General features: G+C 43.5%; 1 protein-coding gene across 1 annotated transcript in view; it reads right to left on the bottom strand.

The window, feature by feature from the left end:
* LOC311047338 (AT-rich interactive domain-containing protein 3B) overlaps positions 1-21,793 on the bottom strand; it is a 71,573-nt gene that overhangs the window by 32,013 nt on the left and 17,767 nt on the right. Inside the window, exons 3-4 of the mRNA XM_084060023.1 lie at positions 12,268-12,342; positions 11,321-11,393 (exon numbers count right to left, since the gene is read on the bottom strand). Coding sequence (XP_083916149.1) covers positions 11,321-11,393; positions 12,268-12,342 — 148 coding nt within the window. The remainder of the gene's footprint in view (positions 1-11,320; positions 11,394-12,267; positions 12,343-21,793) is intronic.

Below are 21,793 nucleotides of genomic sequence, written 5' to 3'. Positions count from 1 at the left end.
TGTCATCATTGTATGTTGGATTCCTGTTAATGTGTAATTTGTGTAATGTGTAATACCCAATAAACTTGACCTTTGGCTCTGTACTTGGTCTGCTCTTCTTTTCCCCTCTACGCCAGCCGACACAAGCTCACAATGCTGTGCTGAACTATACAGATTAATTTGAGTATAGCTACGTAAGCATGTAGATATACTGTGATGCCATGGGCTCTACTTTATCAAAGATACCACAAGCCCAAACATACGGAGTTGAAGTACAACTCATCTTTTATTAGAACATCAAATAGATAATGTGTATCTTTCTCTTTATCACATACGGACTGTACGCCCAGCACAGTCGTGTTCCTGTCCTGTCCTTGTCTATCTCTATCAGGCATGACTCATATCTTCCAGCCAACTCTGAAAATGTAAATATGCTCCGTTATGTGTTTAATAAACTTGCCGTGTGTGATATTGCCTGGTGATGTCATCTTGTTCTCTGAGCTCACTGTCTGCGTACAGAGAAGTAATTCAACTGAATCAACACTCACCACCCCTAATAGAGGGAAACTCTTAGGATCACAACAAAGGATGACTAAATTCACAACCATTAATAACTGTTCCAATTGCATTTCCATTTACACATGGTTTGGCGCTGATTGGTGCAGAATGATTTAAACCATACCCTTTCCTGGCACGGTTGCTTAAGCCCATGATCGGTAAAGGTTACATTAAGCCTGGTCAATAACCTATCATCTGTATATTTTACCACACCTCACGCAGTCTCTTATATAAACAGACATTATAAAGAACTTGCGACTGCGAGACCGCAATGTGTTTGACGTTTAGCAGCGGCTTCAAATGTTGACCCGAACCTCATTTTCCTATCTTTTGACCAAACTGTAATCAGATGTTGCAGTTTATAATTATCTTTTGGGTGATTTGATTGGGACATCCCTACTGAATGTTATGCCCAACCGCGTGAGTCACAAGACTCATGAACACTTTTAATTGGACGGCCGGATACTTGTTGCTGAGGCACGTGGAGATGGGTTGAGAGACCAATCTCTCCTTTCTCTCTCGCCACACACACACACACACACACATACATGGGAGCGTATCTCTTTCCTGAGACTACTTTTATCTTCCTACTCATCATACCAGGTCTTCTGCTAACAGAAATACAAACGATAACCTTTCAAACAACTCTGTCATGTCATGGAACGGACTCATTTGGCCTCAGAACGGTCATGGAAACGAGCCTTTAGAGACATAAGAAAGGCCGGATCTAACTGGTAAGAAACTCAAACAAACAGCCACAAGATTCTGATCTGACGCCCGCCCCCCCCTCACACCCCTCTCTATGCGCGTGCACACACACACACACACACACACACACACACACACACACACACACACACACACACACACACACACACACACACACACACACACACACACACACACACACACACACACACACACACACACACACACACACACACACACACACACACACACACACACACACATCAGGAAAACCACTATTTCCTTTTGTTTTGAAGGAAGAGAGCGGGCGATGCCATGGTGGATGAGCTCGCTTCCCTAAAGGCTGGGCTGTAATTTGCCAGGCTTTTGGGTGGGGTTTGCCGAGGCAAAAGATAATCGCAGACCTCAAACATATCAACACGACAACCACATCTTTGATCCCACAAACAGAGAAAAGTCAGCTAAGAATAGTCTCCCCTTTTTGGCGTCTGTGTCGGGACAATGATTAGAAAGTGGTGGTTAGATCTTATGCTGGGCTCCTTGGGTTCCCACCCTTTCGTTGGAGTCAGGGCCCAGTATTACCAGCACCAGCATGTTTGCTTGCCAGCCTGTCTGTCTGGGTATCTAACTGGCTTGTTGGATCAGCCTTTACGCAAAGTGATGGATCACTTGCTTCCAGAGGTTAAATGACAGACTATGTGCCTAGCTTCCACACACGCAGACCTGATGCCTCCCTTCACTCTCCCACAGACTTAGTGTCCCCCCCAAAAAACTTTGCCTCCCTGTGCGGTTTCCACGTCTGCCCTTTCCATCTCTTTCATGCCCTCCCTTATTGCTCCTCTCTCCTCCTCCAAAAAGAGACAGAGACACAAACTCTCTCTCTCTTTATGGCACAGACACGCGACGGTGTCTTTCTTCCGTCTCCCTTGTCTGCTGTCCATCAGTGTTGCCCTATCAAAAGGCGGGGCCCCCACCTTTTTTTTTTCTTTTTTTTTTTAGGGGCTCATTAATCATCCTTGGTACGACAGGAGGGCCCCTTAATCCAAGCCCCTCTCCCCACCACCCAAACCCCTCCCCGACAGGCCAGAGCACCCCCCCCCCCCCCCCCCATGCCCTTATCCCCCACGGTGTTATCAAGTTTCAGTGGCTGTAACTGTAGCACAATAAACAGAGGGTGAGTGGGGGGAGGAGAAGGAAGAGGACGGAGAGAGAGAGAGAGAGAGAGAGAGAGAGAGAGAGAGAGAGAGAGAGAGAGAGAGAGATGAGCAAATCCAATTTACCTATAATAGGTAGTTGTTGGAAGTGAAGCTATCTATATATTTTTGGGGTGGGGGGACACATTCTGTAGCAAGGGAAAATTTTAACGTGAAAACAAATTAACCAAAATGTTACAAATACGTAACCTGATGCAAGTGTATACTACACTGTCTAACAACATTTCCTCTTCCACGGATGCATTCCTAAAACAATGCCTCCTGTTTTTAGCCGGGCTGGTTGCAGTTATTTCCAGGAGTTTTCGGGTGTTAACTAACATGAACACGAGGTCGTATCAAAAAAAAAAAAAAAAAGGCCGGAGAGAATGTTCCTATTGTGAAGCTATGCTTGTACAGAGGGCCCGGCTATTAGTGGAGCCAGTATGAGGCGGCCACAGAGAGTAATATAATGCATACATGGATCCCCCAGAGCCCATTCATGGTGTAATTGGTGTGGACAGAGCTCTTGGTCTCAGGGTTACAGTTAGGGGAGGAAACATCCTCTGTTGTCCTGCTGGGACACTACTGTTCCCACGCCGCCAGCCTGACCACCAGGTCTGCCCCATCTCGTCCTGTCCACCAGGTCTGCCCTGCCTCATCTTGTCCTGTCCAGTCCTGACCACCAGGTCTGCCTTGCCTCATCTCGTCCTGTCCTGTAATACCCTGTCCTGCCCTGTATGCTGTCTGGCCTGTACAACAATACAATACAACTGAAAGTCTATTAGGCTATTAAGAAGCTATTAAGGGAGCGTATCTATGTTGCCCCCCTAACCCTAACGTAAGTGGGGAACCTAGAACCTCGGGAACATAGAACCTTGGGAACATAGGGCTGACCCCCTCCCAGTGAGGAACGGAGTTAACAGATTGAACTAAGATGGAACATCTTCATGAGACACTCATCACCAACTCTCTCTCTCCGCCCTTTCTTTCTCCAAATCTGTACTACATCTCTCCCTCTCTCCCTCTCTCTCTCACACAGACAGCTTACACAGCAGAATCCTCACTCAGTGATAATTGAATTGTGAGAGTTGGGTGCATTTTTCACACTCTCAGAGTTAAATGCACACCGAGTGAGTACTACCTCATAACAGAGGCCCAAATCTACGAGGTCTAAAACAACAGTGCTCACGCTAAAGCGCTGATAGCACACCATGTGGTCGGCTTAAGCTGAATGTGCACTACACTTAAAAAGGGGCTCACACCGGGGCAGAACGAGCCTCGTCTAAACTGCCTACTGCAACAACGTGTGCGATGGGTTTGTTTCTGGCTCAGGGCAGCCAGGGGCAAAAACACTTGTTCTTACCCTCATTATTTACCCCTCTCTCCACCCGCCCGGTCTAACCTCCCCATGCTTGGTTGGCCAATCCTATCCTTGCTTGAACAGGAGTCTCTCTCAGCCTGGCTCTGTCCATCAGGGCCTGTGGGGACATTAATCAAGTGAAATGACAAGCAGTGGCAGCCAGTTGCTCGTTTTTTTTTTTCTTCTTCTGTGTGTGTGTGTAACGTACCCGCAGCTCCTGCGATCTCACACCCACCCCTCACACCCAGTCGTCCTCCTCCAGCCCCCCACCTCATCCCCACCCCATCCCTAAAAGAAAGAGAAGGAGTGTCGAACCAAAACAAACAATCGCCCATCTGCTTATTGGAGAGGCTGTGAAGCAGCTAATGGTGCTGTGAAGTCTTCCTCGCCCGCTCCTGCTGGGGGCGAGGAAGAAAGCGGGACTTGTAATGGATATGATGCAAGGAACAACGCCGGTGGAACGTGTGCGGGCTAGCATCCAGCGCTCTTCAGCGCAGGCAGCTGTAGAGCATTTACATTGTGCTTTACCTCTCAGGCATTTAGCAGATGCTTTTATCCATGCTGACTCAAGAGTAGGTAAGTGCAATAATAAACATCAACAACACAGCAGCGGCAAACATCAGCTCCTGCGCTGCCAACATGATGGGAATACCGATGGCGATGAGGTACAAGGCGTGTTCACGCGATGTTCTTGTGATCACACAAAAGGCATAGGGATGAGAATTAACCACACCACCCTAGCATCCCAATTCTGGGCATGTCATAATAGGTGAACTTTGGGAATAGCATGTCTACAAGCTCACAACACGTCACGTTCCCATGCATTGAGAGCTTGTAGATCGGCTATTTTCAGCAAAGACATTTGGTGTAGAGGGGGGGGGGGGGGGGGGGGGACGACCAAGTATAGCCCCCTGTGGGACTTTGGTAAATAAATGATATAGGTTTTAAGTGAGGTCCTGCAAAGACCTCATGTAAAAGTAATGGTGTTATGCCGGAGAAATCCGCAACAGGGACCAAAATAATGGGTAGAAGGAATTACTAAACACAAGAAACTAATGGTGGATGATAGATTAGATTAGAAGCAAATAGTCCCTTGAAAAGAGTTATGTTAAACATAATAAAGCTCTTTTTCCAACAGCAAATGTGCAATCTTCTGTCTGAATGTTGTTGAATGTGTAAGATAAAGTGCCCAGTAAGGTTATAACTATAAGAGTACAGGAGGAACGTTTTAGCTTTTTTTTCTTTCTCGTGCCTTCTGTTGTTTCTGTGATACAGGGCCTCTTTACACACGGACAGGATTTAAGACAGCTGCTGAAATTCCTCAACGATGAACGCGGGCTCGGGCGCGCACACGCACACACACACACACACACACACACACACACACACACACACAGCATCTTTTGCGTGCCTGTTTTTAAGCGCAGAGCCAGGAAATGGGAATCCCTCGTAAGTTTTCCTTCCGTTGTTGCTCTTCTCACAAGGCCCGGAGGCCCCAGGATGAGGTGGGAAATCGCTCCACCATTTGTCTCTCTCAAAAGACAAATTCCTCCCCCTCTCTCGCACTCTCTCTCTCTCTCTCTCTCCCCCTTTCCCTCAAACAACCTCACACTCCTGCTTCTTCAAAATGCTTCTCAACCCTCTGTTGTGGACTATACCCGTTCTTCACTTTCTCAGAAAGGCCACCCAAAAATCTGTGAATTTGTAAATCTATCATTTGAAGAGTGGGCACCCCAACCCGTTTAATCCCTTCTCCGGGGCAAACATTCTTCACCTCCAGTCCTGGAAGAACACACTTTCTGCAGGCTACACTAGGCTCAGCTGTGGCACCGTGATAACAGTTCCTATCACACAATATATTACTTTAAAAAAAGACCGCTAAACACTTAAGCCCAGTGACTGTAAAATGAGCTGGCAGCTACACGCACGCAGGGTAGTAAGATGGTGCCAGTAATAACGGGGGTTTGGCTCTCCATCTCACTGCGTTTCACAGGAATGCTCAGCCAAGAGCCTGTTGAAGAAGGGGGCGTAGGAGGAGGAGGGGTCTCAGTTGGCTCCGATACTAAAATAATTTCCTCGGGTCCAGTACGACAGCTATACACAAGTGGCTCTCCAGCTAAAAGCATTGACCTCACAGGTTTCCAAGCATCGCAAATGTCAGCAGCAGTCATTGTTGCAGCGTGAGGCTCCGGCTCTGCCTTTTAAAATGCTTAAAAGCCATGGCCAGTTAATTTTCAGCCATCTAGGAGTAATTGCTGGAATGACATTCTCTCTCGTGTCCTTTCACTTAGCGGGAAAACCACACTCGTACTCGGAATGGCTGAAAATGGCGTTGCTTGGTTGGTTGAAGAAAATCATTCCCCCCACATTTTTTTTCTTTTCTTTTCTATCATATGGAAAGCCATTTGTGACAAAATACAACATTATGAAATCATTATTTGAATTGATACAGAAATATATAGAAATTAACCAATACATTTAAAAAAAAAAAACATTCATTTATTTCACATTTATATATTAACAGCGTGCTGTGGCTTTGATCCTTGGATAGCATATTACTGGTAGTGTGTACTTTTCACTGTCCTGAAATCTAAGCTTATTTTACACTTTCACTCATTGTAAGGCATTTAGTCAAAGAGCTTCTACTAAATTCCCCATCACCCCCACCCCCCTTCATTAAAAGACAAAGAATAAATGCACAAACAGCACAAGACACAATGACAAGAATTGGTGGAGAACTGGAGGAAAAAATAAGATGAATTCCCTTCTGTTTTCACTCTACACTCATCTTCCCCCAATATAGGGATGCTAGGGTTCAAGTGGCTAATCACATAAAACCCATTGAAACATTTTCAAAAATACCCACCTTGTTGAGCTTATAGATCTGCTATTTTTTAAAAGCCTTTGAAAAATGTTCAGCTCTAATGACATGCCCAAAGTAGGAACGCTGGGGTGAAAGTGGTTAATCAACCTGTTTAGTTTTGTGCTGCTGTCTGTCTGTCTGTCTGTCCGTGTGATGGATGTGTGTGTCTGAGCAGCCTTAACAGAGACAGGGTCACTCCCAGAGTGTGCCAGAGGACTGGAGATGCTAACAGGTCTTCTGACAGACCCTCTGGTTCCTGCTCCCCGACGACCACCCAATTCATCACCTTCTAAACAAGACCTTAGTGCTCGGAACACAGCACACTGGCAGGCTGCTGCTAAGATACAAAGACGACGTGTGCTTGTGTGTGTGTGGACATGCACACACACTTGCAAGAGCAAGTGTCAGGACCAGGGGGGTACAAATATATAGCTCCAATGCCGAGGACTTTCATATTTTCCCTCGAGCAAAATAATATATATCATAATATTTTAGAATAAAAATATAATTAACAAGAATTTTCTTTCTTGTCCTTTTTTGTGTGAGATATGATATGCGGTATAGTGCATGCATAGCTTATAATGCATAATAATGGGTTGTGTAGTGGATAATAATATCATACATGGATCCATACAGATCTATATAATGACACGCTTATTGATGGGTGGGGGATTGTTTTGTTTTTGTCTTATGCATTTAAATCTGGAATTTCAAATTTTTGGCTTGTTTACCGTTGACTTACATTCATTGCAAATGCTTTTTGCCAAACAAAATGATATGTACGTAGGATAGGCATATATAAGCTTAACTCATTGAGTGCCACAATCCGTCAAATCCGTCACGTGGCCCGACACCCAGAGCGCCACAATCCGTCAAATCCGTCATAAAAAAATTAAAAAAGAAAAAAAAAAATTTAAAAATATATATATATTTTTTTTTTTGGGGAAAAACATGTTCAGAACCCAAGATATGATTTGAAGATTTGCTGCTCCATCCACTCCTTGTTTAACCTATAACTTAAAAAGGCTGTATCTCGCTTCCTAAGCACTTTTTTTTTACAATGAATTTTGGCTGTGGCACTCAGAGCCAAAATTCCATAAACATGAATAAATAAGCTTGGCACTGAATGAGTTAATAGGGCCAGACTGCCATGGCGGATAATGGTTGCAAGGACTTGCAAGTAGTTGCATTGGTGTGGACTGGCCTTTAGCTTCAGCCTATACGTTTTCGATCACCTTTAACTATGTTACAGTTTGTTTATGTTGATTTATGTATATGATGTTATGGATAGTGGTGAAGATGATCAAAATAAACTAACTAAAGGACAAAGGTAGCGGGACCATTTAAAAAATGTTTTACCAAGATTAACACATTTAATGTGGCGGACACAAATAGCCAACAACCACTGTAGATGAGGCCTGTGAAAGCATGTATGACAGCCACTGATAATGAATTCAAACCTGCTCTCATTGATAAGGCATAGCCCTAGATTTGCACTGACATACACGTGTTGATCAAAAAGGACACGTATACAGATGTGTACACTCACACGTGCATGTACTCACTCACACACAAACAAAAACACAATCTCTCCCACACACACACACACACACACACACACAAACACACACACACCACATCATTGCTGCATCTACCATAATCAATGCTACTAGCCATGTCTCTGCTAGATTAAATATATGGTCCTATATTTTTAGATTTCATGACTGGTGTGCTTTCTGTTGCTGCTTGAATGAAATAATATTGGCTACTTGAAATGGTCAAAATGTCCTCCCTGGGTTTAATGTTTAATCTTATCTTACTATGACACACATACTGTATGACACACACACACACACACACACACATGCAGATACACATGAACCGTCACGTACTGTATCAAAGCCACACACCGGCCTAGTACACGTTCCCACAAACAATCGTTCTTCATAGTCTAACAAAATATAATTAAGTAGGTGCGCCCACCCACAACACCATCTTAATCACAACCTGACAAAATATAACAAAGTAAGTAGCACTGTAAAAACATAAAATAACACTGGGATTCACCTCCACAAGTTATTACCTCAGACATTCATCTTCAAACATGCCCCACATATGTCTGATGAATGTCTTCGTGCATTAGCTGTCCCACATATGTGGGGCATGTTTGAAGGGGTGTGTGTGTGTGTGTGTGTGTGTGTGTGTGTGTGTGTGTGTGTGTGTGTGTGTGTGTGTGTGTGTGTGTGTGTGTGTGTGTGTGTGTGTGTGTGTGTGTGTGTGTGTGTGTGTTTTCACATGTACAGTACGTGTGCATGCGTTCTTACATGAGTGTGTGCATGTGTCTTCAAAGAGGGAGAGAAAGAATGTGCACATCTTATTATGAAGGCTAGGTCGGCAAAGCCAAGCTGGCTGTTTGCCAACTAAATGAGTTAAATCACAAACTGATCCTCTGAGCGCCAAGGGATCAGATCCTATGAGCACCATGGGACCAGATCCGATGAGAACCATGCGTTCACATCGTCTTTAGCACCACACGTTCAGATCCTCTGACCACCATGCGACCAGATCCTATGAGCACAGCAACATGGGATCAGATTGTCTGACCACCACCATGGGATCACATCCTCTGAGCAGCACCATGGGATGAGAGCATCCAGGGCAGGAAGGGAGGGTGTTGTTAGCCAGAGATTTCTCAGCCATCAGGGAGTTAACATGAGCACAAGTGTGGTAAGCCAACGGTTTCGTAAGATGAAGGATTACAATAGTAACACGTCTGAGTTTGGTCTAGTCTTTGGTTTATGTTTGAGACACACATGGATTTCTAACCCTTTTTAGAAACAAAACTTGAACTCTGTTTCGAACAAGTGTAAAGTAGAAGTAGATTGGAGCTATAGGACTTGCAGGCCAATCGGATAGTGGAGGCTAATCAGATTTCAGGGTTTCTAAGCCATTAGCAGTGAGTGTTTTAACAGGGGAGATCACAACACAGACAAACAACAGCTAATACAGGAGTTACTGTATGCGTTTTTTTAAAATAAAATAATTAAACTATAGCTAATCCCAGCTTGTTTCTAAGATGTACAGGTCCCAGTTTTCTGTTATTCTTCTTCATTGTGAGATGCAATTTATAATCATTATTATTATTATTATTATTATTATACAATTAGGGATGCACGATTAATCAGTCATCATGACACGTCAGTATACCGATATAGACATGCAATATCGGTATCGAACCGAAAATAATATATTGGCTTTAGCCATGATTTTGAATATGAAGCTCAAAAAGCCTTTTGTGATAATGAAGGCTGCAGATTCAATTAGTGTTTTCTGGGGAAGCTTTCAAAAGGGTCAACAAGTTGGGAAAATGACAAGTAAAAATACTACATTTACATTGAACTAATACGTACAAGAGTAGGCCTACTAAATCAGGTAATAAGAATGCCCAGGGTTTTTTTTTAAGTCTGCATATGATGTCACATCACTAGTGTACACCAGGTATAAAGGAGTGGGTGGAATTATTTTGTGCAAGCTTCCCACAACTGCAGTTACATGGTTAAAGGTACTAAATGAAGAATAAAAATAAGAGTTAAGAACATGTGCATGAAGGGATACACATACAAAAAAAAGGAAAAAAAGGAGAAACTATGTCATTGTACATGTGGGTAAAATTCTATGAATTGCTACATGTAATAATTGGATTAGTTTCCTGGTAGGTTACTTGGTTTGGTTTGAGCTGAGTAAAAAAAAATGTTTTAGTTTCACTAGGAGATTTGTTTTAAGGTTCCTGTGAGTCATGGATGTATTAATATTACTGTTGTACTGATTTGTACTGTTTGTTTTTGCAGTGATGTGAAATTTTTAATCTGCCCCTTGGCCAGTTCCCACTTGTAAAAGAGACTCTGTCTCAATGTGTTTTACTGGTTAAATAAAGGTTAAATAAAAATAAAAATAAAAACATACAGACACACAAACAGTGACTACTGGTGTTTTGGGCCAGTTGTCCAAAAACAAACAAATAATATCAGTCATCTCGCTGTACAATGGGTTTTCAGTTGCTCTGGAGGAGCACGATAACCCATCCAGCAGGAAACGACTGTGAAGGAAGGCAAGTTGTGGTATTTGCTGCCCAACCCCCAACTGGGTGCCATCCTAAATCAGAAACCAAACTGGGGTATGAAAACAACAAGGAGGTTACCATGAGCTCTGCTCTGAATCCCACGCTATGACTGCCGTTATCAGGATTTCACGAAAAGAAACTATTAAAAAGTATAAAAATTATAATAATGGCTCACTGCTCCACATCCAACATTCATTAACTTAATTGAAGTTAATGAACGTAGGGTCATTCCCCTTGGGGATTAATGTAGTTATCTTATCTGATCTCAGTGCGAGCAGATAATGCTGGCTCATTTATAACTCTCAAAATCACAATCTGCAAAGTCTTCTTCATAGTAGACGGGAGTGATTTAGTTATTTAGATTCTTTGATTATTTATACAAACAGCTATGTCTCTGTGGACACCAAGCCTCTGGATCAAACATATGAACATCATTATTACATCATTATTTACACTTTGCTACGTCTTTCAGAACGCGGCAGGGGTGTATACGCAGTACACATGAAGACGTTAGTATTCCTTCTTTGGGGTGATCTTACCTCTTTTCTGCATGAAGGTGAAAAGGTCATCCAAGAACTCCTTCCTGTTGGGGTCGTTGTCCAGTTCATAGAGCTGAGGAACAAAACACAACAGGAAGTCAGACATCTATTTATACGTCTATACTTCAAGCAGGTTAACACAACTCCAGCCATTTTTGACACCCCAACCTTCCGAGGAGAACAACTACCAGCCCTTGTAGCCCTGCCAACTGATCATAAAAATACCTCACGTTACACCTCACGGTCAATTTGGTAGCTTGATTTATAAACGCGACAATTAAAAATGTGGATGTGGGTGTGGCGAGGTTGGCACAATAGCAAATTCCTCTATGTTCATTGAAGTCTGAGAGTGTAGAAATTAACTAAATGAGTACATTTTTACACTCTCAACGTTGACACTAAGGATTTTGATGTGTAGTTTACTAGTTGCAAATTGGTGCCCCTCTTAAAAGGGATAGTTCACCCCCAAAATGACTTCACCCCATGGAGACTTGAATTTGTGGATATTTTTTAGTTTTTGTCGCATTCCTAAGCCAATAATTTGATGACCGGCAGCGGTTCCAGTAGGAGACCCAAAGAGTCTCTTTTTTGTCTCCTACCGGAACCGCTGCCTACCGGTCAAATTATTGGCTTAGGAATGCGACAAAATAAAAAAAATATCCATGAATTCAAGTCTCCATGGGGTGACTACCCAATACAAAAATAGTATTTTTGGGGGTGAAATATCCTTTTAAAAAAGAATATAAATAATAATGATAATAACATAACATCTGATTAAATGATATCATGATCATCAGTCTCTTATATCAATATATATTGTATTTTGAAGTGTATCTGATGATCTGAACGAGTATCCTCTTAGACTTGTCGTTTCTCTTTCTTTACCAGACCCTTGGCCGCTGGTTCAGTGTGGACTCAATTCCAATGTGCTCCAGTCAGACACTCACCTTAGCGAAGTCTCTGGAGGCCTCTCCTCTCCCTCTGTTGCTGTCAGCCTCGTCCGCCCAGCTTGCATTCCCATTCTACAGCAAAAGAGACACATGGAACACAGTCAAAAACCTGGTTGTCTTAGAGAACTGGCCTTGAGTTACAACTGTACTTTTCCGGTCAACACCGCTCTTCGCCAAGAATAGCCGATCCACAAGCTCACAGATTGTGAGCTTGTAGATCTGCGACTGTTGGCTAATGCTAAATAATAAACCATAAGCCAATAGGTAAATGTTTTGTACATTCATTTTGTAAAATTATGCTCTGAATATCTCTCCGAATTGGAACATGGGAATCAACAAGAATTGCATGTGATGTAGTACAGAAGTGGCTGAGGGGTAGAGTGGCCGGGTAGAGTGAACTGGAAAACCGCAAGGTTCCCAGTTCGATCCCGGGCTGGGGCGCTCCCCTAGAGTTAGTGTTGAAGTGTCCTTGAGCAAGACGCTGAACCCCTAATTGCTCCCGATGAGCAGGTTGGTGCCTTGCATGGTTTCCTCCGCCATCGGTGTATGAATGTGTGTGTGAATGGGTTAATGGCACAATCAATGTAAAGCGCTTCAGATAGAAGCGCTATATAAATGCACCATTTACCATTTACAGAAGCCTCTGTATGAACAACACGGACTCACACTCCAATGCTGCAGTTTTTTCCAGAGGTTGGATTAGTTATTGTGCCCCTGAGCTTGTGCGTTCCCTAACCCCTCCCCCCTTTTCCTCCTCAAACATCTCCATTTGGCCCTAAAACCATCTGCATCTGGGCCTGCCCTGCTCTGCCCCCTCCCCTCACCTCACCTCCCCGGCCTGCCCCTCCCCCCCCCCCCCCGGCCCCCCCGTGTCTTCCGATCCCAGCTGGATACAAGGGCCCCCCATCCTTCATCTCCAACACAGCTGCAATGGGCGGCCAAGTTCACGGGGTGTGTAGCTGACTGTCAGAGAGGTGAGGAGGGGGGAAAGCAGGGGGGGTTGGTCACTACTAGCCCCTCACACAGAAAGGGTTGATCAGAGGCGTGTGTGTGTGTGTGTGTGTGTGTGTGTGTGTGTGTGTGTGTGTGTGTGTGTGTGTGTGTGTGTGTGTGTGTGTGTGTGTGTGTGTGTGTGTGTGTGTGTGAGTGTATGTGTGTATGTGTGTGTGTGTGTGTGTGTGTGTGTGTTGCATCAGTTATACTTAGTTGCGTGTTAGTGTTGTGCTCAGTAAAAAGCAGATATACAAGCTCACAACACGTCACATTTGTGATGCGTTGCAAGCTTGTATATCTGCTATTTACGCCATGCAACACCGGCATGCAACTAAGTATAAATCAGGCTTTTAGTGCTGTGCGTGCACGTGTTTGTGTACACAAGAAACAACCGTGTGTGTGTGTGTGTGTGTGTGTGTGTGTGTGTGTGTGTGTGTGTGTGTGTGTGTGTGTGTGTGTGTGTGTGTGTGTGTGTGTGCAGTGGGTGGGGGTCAGCGGCCCCACAGGACGGGAAGCCGGCAGGGAAAATAGGGGCAGAAAAAGGCAGAAAGGGGGTGCCGGTGCACGGTATGTGCAGAGCAGGAATTTTCCCCTTAAAGACAAAACCTATAAAAGCATCAGGAATCAAAACAAGATCCGCTCGGAGAAGAAGAGGGGATGTTAATAGCCACGGCCTCAGGATCTCCTTTCACCAGAAGGAGCCCATTGGTCAGTTTAAGGCGACCGACAGGCACTGAAACGAGAGCCCAGGAGGGCAAAGGTTGCCAAGGCCCCTGAGAGCAAGTCATTCTCACCCTCTCACTCTCTCCTACTTGTAAGGGGTTGTCAGCGTTCACGCTTCCTCAAACAAATCGTCATCAGCCCAGTGACAGGCCCAAGTGCTTGTGGTCTGGCTACTGCTGCTGGCCATGTTCCAGGTGGTAAACAACATGCAGGGCTAGGGGCTGCAACGGGGCATGTTCCAGGTGGTAAACAACATGCAGGGCTAGGGGCTGCAAAGGGGCATGTTCCAGGTGGTAAACAACATGCAGGGCTAGGGGCTGCAAAGGGGCATGTTCCAGGTGGTAAACAACATGCAGGGCTAGGGCTGCAAAGGGGCATGTTCCAGGTGGTAAACAACATGCAGGGCTAGGGGCTGCAAAGGGGCATGTTCCAGGTGGTAAACAACATGCAGGGCTAGGGGCTGCAACGGGGCATGATCCAGGTGGTTAACAACATACTGGGCTAGGGCTGAAAAAGGTAATCCAACTAAACAATTTAAATGATGATAGCAAATATGAATAATGAAATATATTGTTTTATATTTATTAATATAAATAAAAATGTTCATGTTGAATCGTTGAGAAAAAACAAAATTGCTATAAAAAAATGTTTTTGTATTTCTTTTTTGCTGGTGAAAGTTACAGAAGTGCAGCTCATGTGGTGTGATATGAAATGTAAGTGCATCATATAAACACAGTAATCAGTGTTTAGTAAACATCATTCAGTGTCTTCCATCCTGTGTTCAAGGGCTTCTGGAGAAACTAAAGATTGGCTATTTGTACATAGACAACATATCTGAAAACCTTTCCCTACAATGACATGCCCAAATGAAGGACGGCAGGTTGAAAGTGTCCAAAAATCCGAACACGTCGGCTGCTAAAATTGCAGAAACCGATCTCTTCAAAAAGTCAAATGGCCGATATATCAGGCAGACCGATTTATAGAGGTCTGGCTCTACATACTAGTATGTTTAAATTCAAATCATGACCCGACATCTTCTCTCCCAATGCACTCTGTCCTATCTTGCTCACCTGTACTGTGACATAAAAATCTGACGAATACCATAAAAACCCTTCAAAGCATCCTTTAGGTCCACCCCCCCTCCCCCCAACTCACTCCTTATCAAAACGCATTTATGTGTCAATTTCCTGCGTGACAGAGATTAGCACAGGATCAGCATGGCAGGGTAAATCTATATGTTAGCCCATCTAGACATACTGTATATAGTAAACCTGAGTGACCTTTGAGCTCTATCTGGTTGCTTTTGTTAACCTTCAACCATTATAAATGATTATATAGGCAAGATAATTCAGATTATAGCCACGTACAATCTAACATGCTTGCTCTTGCATAAAAAAACATTGCAATCTGCACAATTTTAAAGATCCTAGATGTTCTTGTATTCCATGACCTAGAGGTGATTGCTGAGTAATCGTATTGACAGTAACCAAATAGACAAGTTTCCCGCGGCCACGCCCCCGGCTTCCTCTCTCGGGTGCCGATGGACATACCGCACGATGTGTGCATACTTCGTGGAATTGATGGAAAATCTGAACGGCTCAGGAAAATACCAACAGCTCCACGGCAACAGAGTTGTCAGTGTACTAACCTAAAAACACAACAACAAACAAGTCTCTATCATACGTTGTTGGCAGGTCAATATAATACTGCAGATAGACCAACAGTGTTATACACCACATTCATCCCTCATAGCTAAAGCTGCTGTGTGTTTTTGCTGGCTACTGGAAACACTCAATAATATGCACGTGTGTGTGTGTGTGTGTGTGTGTGTGTGTGTGTGTGTGTGTGTGTGTGTGTGTGTGTGTGTGTGTGTGTGTGTGTGTGTGTGTGTGTGTGTGTGTGTGTGTGCACAAGCAAAGGAGATACAAAGGCAGGCAGGCAGGCCAAGAAACAAAAGGCGAAAGATGTAGACAAAAGGTAGTGTGAGCAAGAGAGGCAAATGAACTAAGCAATTCTCATGTGAAGAGTCTTCTTTCAGGCATTTTGACTGATGCAAGTGACAATAACATTTGAGTGTAAATTCCTTGATTGGCTAAATTGCTGTAAGTGCATTGATGGAACATTATGACTGCCGTTATTGGGACACACACACGCGCGCGTGCGCACACGCACACACTCCCTAAGGGCTCCCATTCAGGGCTACTGCATTGTGGGAGAGCAGAGGTCAAGGTGTTCCTTGCATCTCCAGAGAACAAAGGCCTGGTCTCCAGACTGTCTCAGCCCAGGTCAACCTCTGAACCACCTCCTCCACCAGCAGCTCCTGTCTAGTGACTGTCTACTCTCGATGGCTTTACATTACATTGTACATTCACCGGTTGTCCCTTCATATCACTCCTTTTGCTTTTAGGTGATATGTTTAATTCCTCATTTTCCTATTTTTCCATTTTTTATCACTTTGCCTGTTTTTCGTTTGTTTCTTAATTAATTGTTGCGACAATAACCACACTGAACTAAGACGTGCAGTGCATGGGTAGGGATGTTTACTGTCCAATTGTATTACTTTTATACGTCAAACATGTCACCTTAAATTTGCAGGACATTATCTCTGACCACTAAGCCACAGGGACTTAGGAGGCTAAAGAGTGGTTGAGGGTGTGAGGCAGACCATCAATCCGTGGCTGGTCATAACGCCAATTAGCTCAATTGCGGCTCAAAGCAAAACTAGCCGCCTTCTCGACTCAGCCCCTATAAAAAAGGGACACACAGCACAAAGAATGGACATCGAAACGTTGAGGCTGTAACCGTGGGCAGACATGTTGGCTCTTGAATGGAGACGGTGGTCAGTGGAAGAATGTTAACACTATGTTGCCTTTTGACGAGTCAAAGTGGATCCCCGTCATTTGGGGACCATTCATTACGATCAGAGCCCTCCGCCCCGTCATCACATGCAGAGCACTCCACCCACACATCTAAAGGGGGACTGCAATAGCACCAGCTTTTAAAGTTCCCACACCCTGCCTAGATACATGACAGGCTGCAGCAGGAAGCAAGGCTAGTACCTTATAAATTATAATTCAACCTAGCTGCTGCAAATAGTCTATGTGTCGTTCTAATTGTCGTCAGTAACGCAGTAGAGGTTTAGGTTTTGGTCAACCCATATAAGCCATATTGAAATCTCAGTAGTAACCGAGTACCTTTTCACAACGAAACATCCAAGATGCATTTTATATGTACGTATGAGGCGCATACTATGTCCATGTGTGTAGGCAGTTTCCCTGTCTCTCTCTCTCTCCAGGCTAATGCTGTTAGCAGGTTTACTGGCCAGGCGGTGGGCGGGATAATCACATTATGGCCATACTGCCCATGCACCAAATAAGGAATGAGAATAAAGTACTTGATCAGTGGCTGTGGGTCATTAGGAACTAAGAGAGCATAAAAGAGGATTGGCTGTTTGTGTGTGTGTATGTGTATGTCTATATATATATATATATATATATACACATATGTATATATCACATTTTATTTGTTTATCTTCTATCATTGTAATAATATTGTGGTATATATTGTGAATCGGGATACAAAATTGTTGTCTAAATTAACACTACAAAGCAATTACTAAGTCACAGTTCTGAAACGCCTTAAAATTCCAGCTGAACGTGATGAGAAGACAGACTGTTATCTATGGGAGTGGTTTTCAAAGTAAGGTTTACAGCCTCCCTGCGGGTCTCTCAACGCTACGACCTGCTGTAATGTCCTCATATCGTGTGAATGTATTGCACATCATCTGCTTTTTAACTAAGATTTACCACAGATAAGCCAATTTTATGATATATTTACATATATCTAGAAAACAAAACTACATTCTAGCATAAAGTGAACATGGGGAGAAGCATGAGCTAATTTCACATGTCGGGCCTTGGAATAACAATATTAACAACCCATGCTGCTTTTAATCACACATTAACTTAAGCATAGATTAACCTGGGGGGAAGATCATGTAGATTAGACATGTATGCAAAAGGCCTGTTGACTCAGTCGCTCAAAATGTAAAGATCATACATTCTTTAATCAAACAGAAATGCGGTTTCAATGTTAATTCTGTCAAACATGTGATTTGCGGTTCACCGCAGGCAAACACACACAGATGAAACTGTGTAATCTGGTCTAAAATAGCAGTAGTAGTGATAATAAATAGCAAACTCAGTGCTTTCTTTTAAATCACTTCTCGAAACCTACTTTGACGGGAAGGCTATTTTTCTATAGTATATGTTGTTTGTCAAGTTTCTATTCCTCTTACATACGAGAACAAAAGACTTATGAATAACTCGTATACACTTAGGATAAAAACAACAATAACATCATTAAAACATAGAATATAAGCCCTGATGAAGCAGACTGTACTGTGAACACATAAAGTGTATTACAAAACATAAAAGGGCTTATATAAATGCATAGAAATGTACACTTTGCATGAAGACAAAAGGAAGTCAAATGGGACAACAAAGAGACCAACACGACAAGAGTTGTGTGATGACAACTGCAGTTGTGTTGCTCTACACATCCCTGCTCAGTCTTCCATTTCAAACAAGTTTACATTCTTTACATAACCCTCCCTCCTGCGTTTCAACAAAACACTTTAAGACAGGCTCCATCCTACCTGAATGTCTCTATGCATACCTGAGGGGCAATTCATCGTGGCCATTAAATGTTTGTTTGGGAGGGAGGCCTCCATTTTGGTAAGGCAGGCTGGGCGAGTTGCAACAGGAAAGGGTTAATGGCCGCCACTGTAGAGGGTTGTGGATTGGGGTGGGGGGGGGGGGGGGGGGATTGATTGCTCAGGATGTTGACAGCACTTCTCCCAATTTGATAGCAGAGTGGTTATTACATGAAGAGGCTGGGTCTTAATAAAAAAAACATCATGTAATTTAGGCCTCTGTCTTTCCTGTGGGGGTTTGTGCATTGAGGGGGAGGGGGGGGGGGGGGGCAGGCACAACAAGAAGTGGAAGTACAGTAGCTTCCTGGATAATGATCATAGCGTAAGATTTTTATCTAACACCATAAAAAATGCACAGTGGGGAGGGAAAACTGGCTTCATGTACATTTGTATAATAAAGCAGGCCAACCTACGGCACACACAGTGGAGATCAGCGTTCCATGCTACTTGAAGTAGGTCATTGTCGTGCTGAAGATAAAACTGGCTACATAACGCGGCTGGTGGGACGGCCCCGTGTTGGACCATCTGAAACGTGGCACAGGGCTGGCCAACAGTTGTTTGCAGACTGGCAGTGTGTGATCCCATGTATGTACTAGAGGGGGCTAATGAAAAACAGGCACGTGTCCCTGCCACATTAGAGCAACGTCAGCCACTGAGCTACCCTACCCCACCCCCCTGTAACCCTGTCTGTCAGTCTGTCTGTCTGTCTGTCCACTGCTACTGTCACAGTCACAGCTATGGCCGGGCAATTAACCGAAAATGCATCGAAACCAACATTTAGAACCAATAACCGACTTAATCTTACTCAAATCTTGAGGTATGTTTTTATATACAGTGTATATTTTAATTTCATATATGTCAACGAATTCATACGAAAAAGTTGTAATCGTTTTTTTATAGTCGACTACGTGAATCAGTTAGTCTGATTAAACGCTTACGCCCTATATTATACTGTCGCACAATGTTGCTGTGAAGAAAATTGCGAAATAGCCGATCGAGCTTGTAGATCAGCTATTTTCACTATTTAAAAAAAGAGAAGAAGAAGAATTTGTGCTTATTTTGACACTTGTGTTTGTTTTTAACCTGTGCAGCACTTTGGTCAATCTCGGCTGTTTTAAAAGTGCATTATAAATAAAGTTTGATTTAAATTTGATTTGAATGATTCCTTAATTGTAATCAAGGCAAAAGTTTGAAATCATTGCGATATTGATTTGAAGTCATACCGCCCAGCCTTTTTTGTCACAGTCACAGCTCCCTCTGTCTTTCACCTCTGCTTCTTCTCCACAGCCTGCCACAAATCCAGTAGTACCCCAGAGGGACAGGAGGGCCATTGAACAGGGGGGGGGGGGCAATCAATAGCCCTGGATTTGCAAACACGGGGAAGTCCCCCAGCCCCCTCCGGACGCAATCTCACAGCACATGTCAATACTCATCACCCTCAGCCATCAGCCGGCTGCGCAAACTGAGAAGAGAGCAGGAGCGGTACGCTCCCAATGGTAGCGTGACCTTACCCCTTAACCTCCACAAGACACCCTAAACTTTGACTAACACCACTGGAGAATATTTCCTGGGGGGATTCCTGATCAAAAACTAAAAACATCAGTCAACTTCGTCTGCTATAGAAAAAGATCACAGGGAGCCCCACCCATTTTTACCGTGTGTGTGTGTGTGTGTGTGTGTGTGTGTGTGTGTGTGTGTGCGCCAATGTGTGTTTTTGTGTGTGTGTCTGTAGTGCACACACAAACAAAGTCATACATATCTGAACGAAACCCCAGGCAGTCAATCGCTAGTAAATAAATGTCACCGAGCGCTCATTCAGCTTGGCCACAATAGACGAAAGGAGGGACGGGACACTTTAGCCAAAATACACCAACATTCCTATGTTTACACCAGTAACAGGAGCCCACAATAACAACCCGAAGGTCCTCTTTTCACAGCACAGTCACTGGCTAATCTTTTTAGCTAAATTACTGGCTGTCAAAACAGCTCAGCCCGAGAAATCTTTTAAATACAGGACAGCGATGGTAATTTAATCACAATCAGGGAACGCCATGGGCCTTACGGCTGAAACTTTGGACTAGCGCCAGTGGTAGTGATAAATGATGAGTAGCCAGTGAGTAGGCTGCGCGTTTCCTTTCATTAGCACTTGTACAGTACACACAGGAGTGAACAAGACATTACAGGCTATTCAAAATGTACTGTCCACTCCTCTGAAGCACACAGCGAAAGTGATTCAGAATATTATTTGCGAGTATTTTCACATACAAGACAAAAAGTAAAGTTATAAAAAACTATAAAATATAAGAGCAATGGATTAAAAAAGTTAATGATACGAAATAAATTGGAATATAAGGGGTATAGGGTCAGATCTAGTGTGAGCAGTCAATTGCACAGACCTTGGAAGAGAATGGCAGTAATATTGTACAGGTTATGCTGAACGTATTGCACATATTAGTTATTGTACATATAGACTTTGCACTTGGTAGGTGCAGAAGTGCAAACAGCAAGAACATGGAGTGATGTGTCATTGGATACCAGCGCTTACAGAGTAACAGTCCAATGTTATAATGGAGTGTTGTGTAGTGTAACCGACCACACGCAGGAAGAAGCTGCTACTCTGTCTTCTCTTTACAGTAGTGAATATATACATATACATATTGTCAATCCCTTCTTGCTTTGCATAACACCATTTTGTGATAAAAATGTATCGTGTAAGTGTCCTCCGTCATAAACTGGGATCAATTCACCTTTGCAGAGCTGCATATCCGGTACCACTTAATCCCCCTCTAGAATTGGTAAAACGCGCCTGTAAAGAACGTACTTGATTGTCTTTTTTCCCTCTCTACAAAATCTCTTTGCCAATAATAGCCGATTTACAAGCTCACAACGCGTCGCATTGTGAGCTTGTACATCTGCTATTGTTGGCAAACGTTCCGCCCCAGAATATGAATGCTGGGTTCAAGTGGTTAACAAAAGTGGCCTTTTAAGAGTTTTAAGCCTATTTTGATTATCGTAAATGGCCATTATTTTGGTCACAATAATCGTGACATGAAAGTCTCATCCCTAATTGACAGTAGTCTTTCCCCCTGGTGC

Source organism: Gymnoscopelus microlampas, assembly GCF_963454915.1.
Source record: "Gymnoscopelus microlampas genome assembly, chromosome: 1".
Classification (NCBI taxonomy): domain Eukaryota; kingdom Metazoa; phylum Chordata; class Actinopteri; order Myctophiformes; family Myctophidae; genus Gymnoscopelus; species Gymnoscopelus microlampas.
This window is presented reverse-complemented; position numbering and strand designations above follow the sequence as displayed.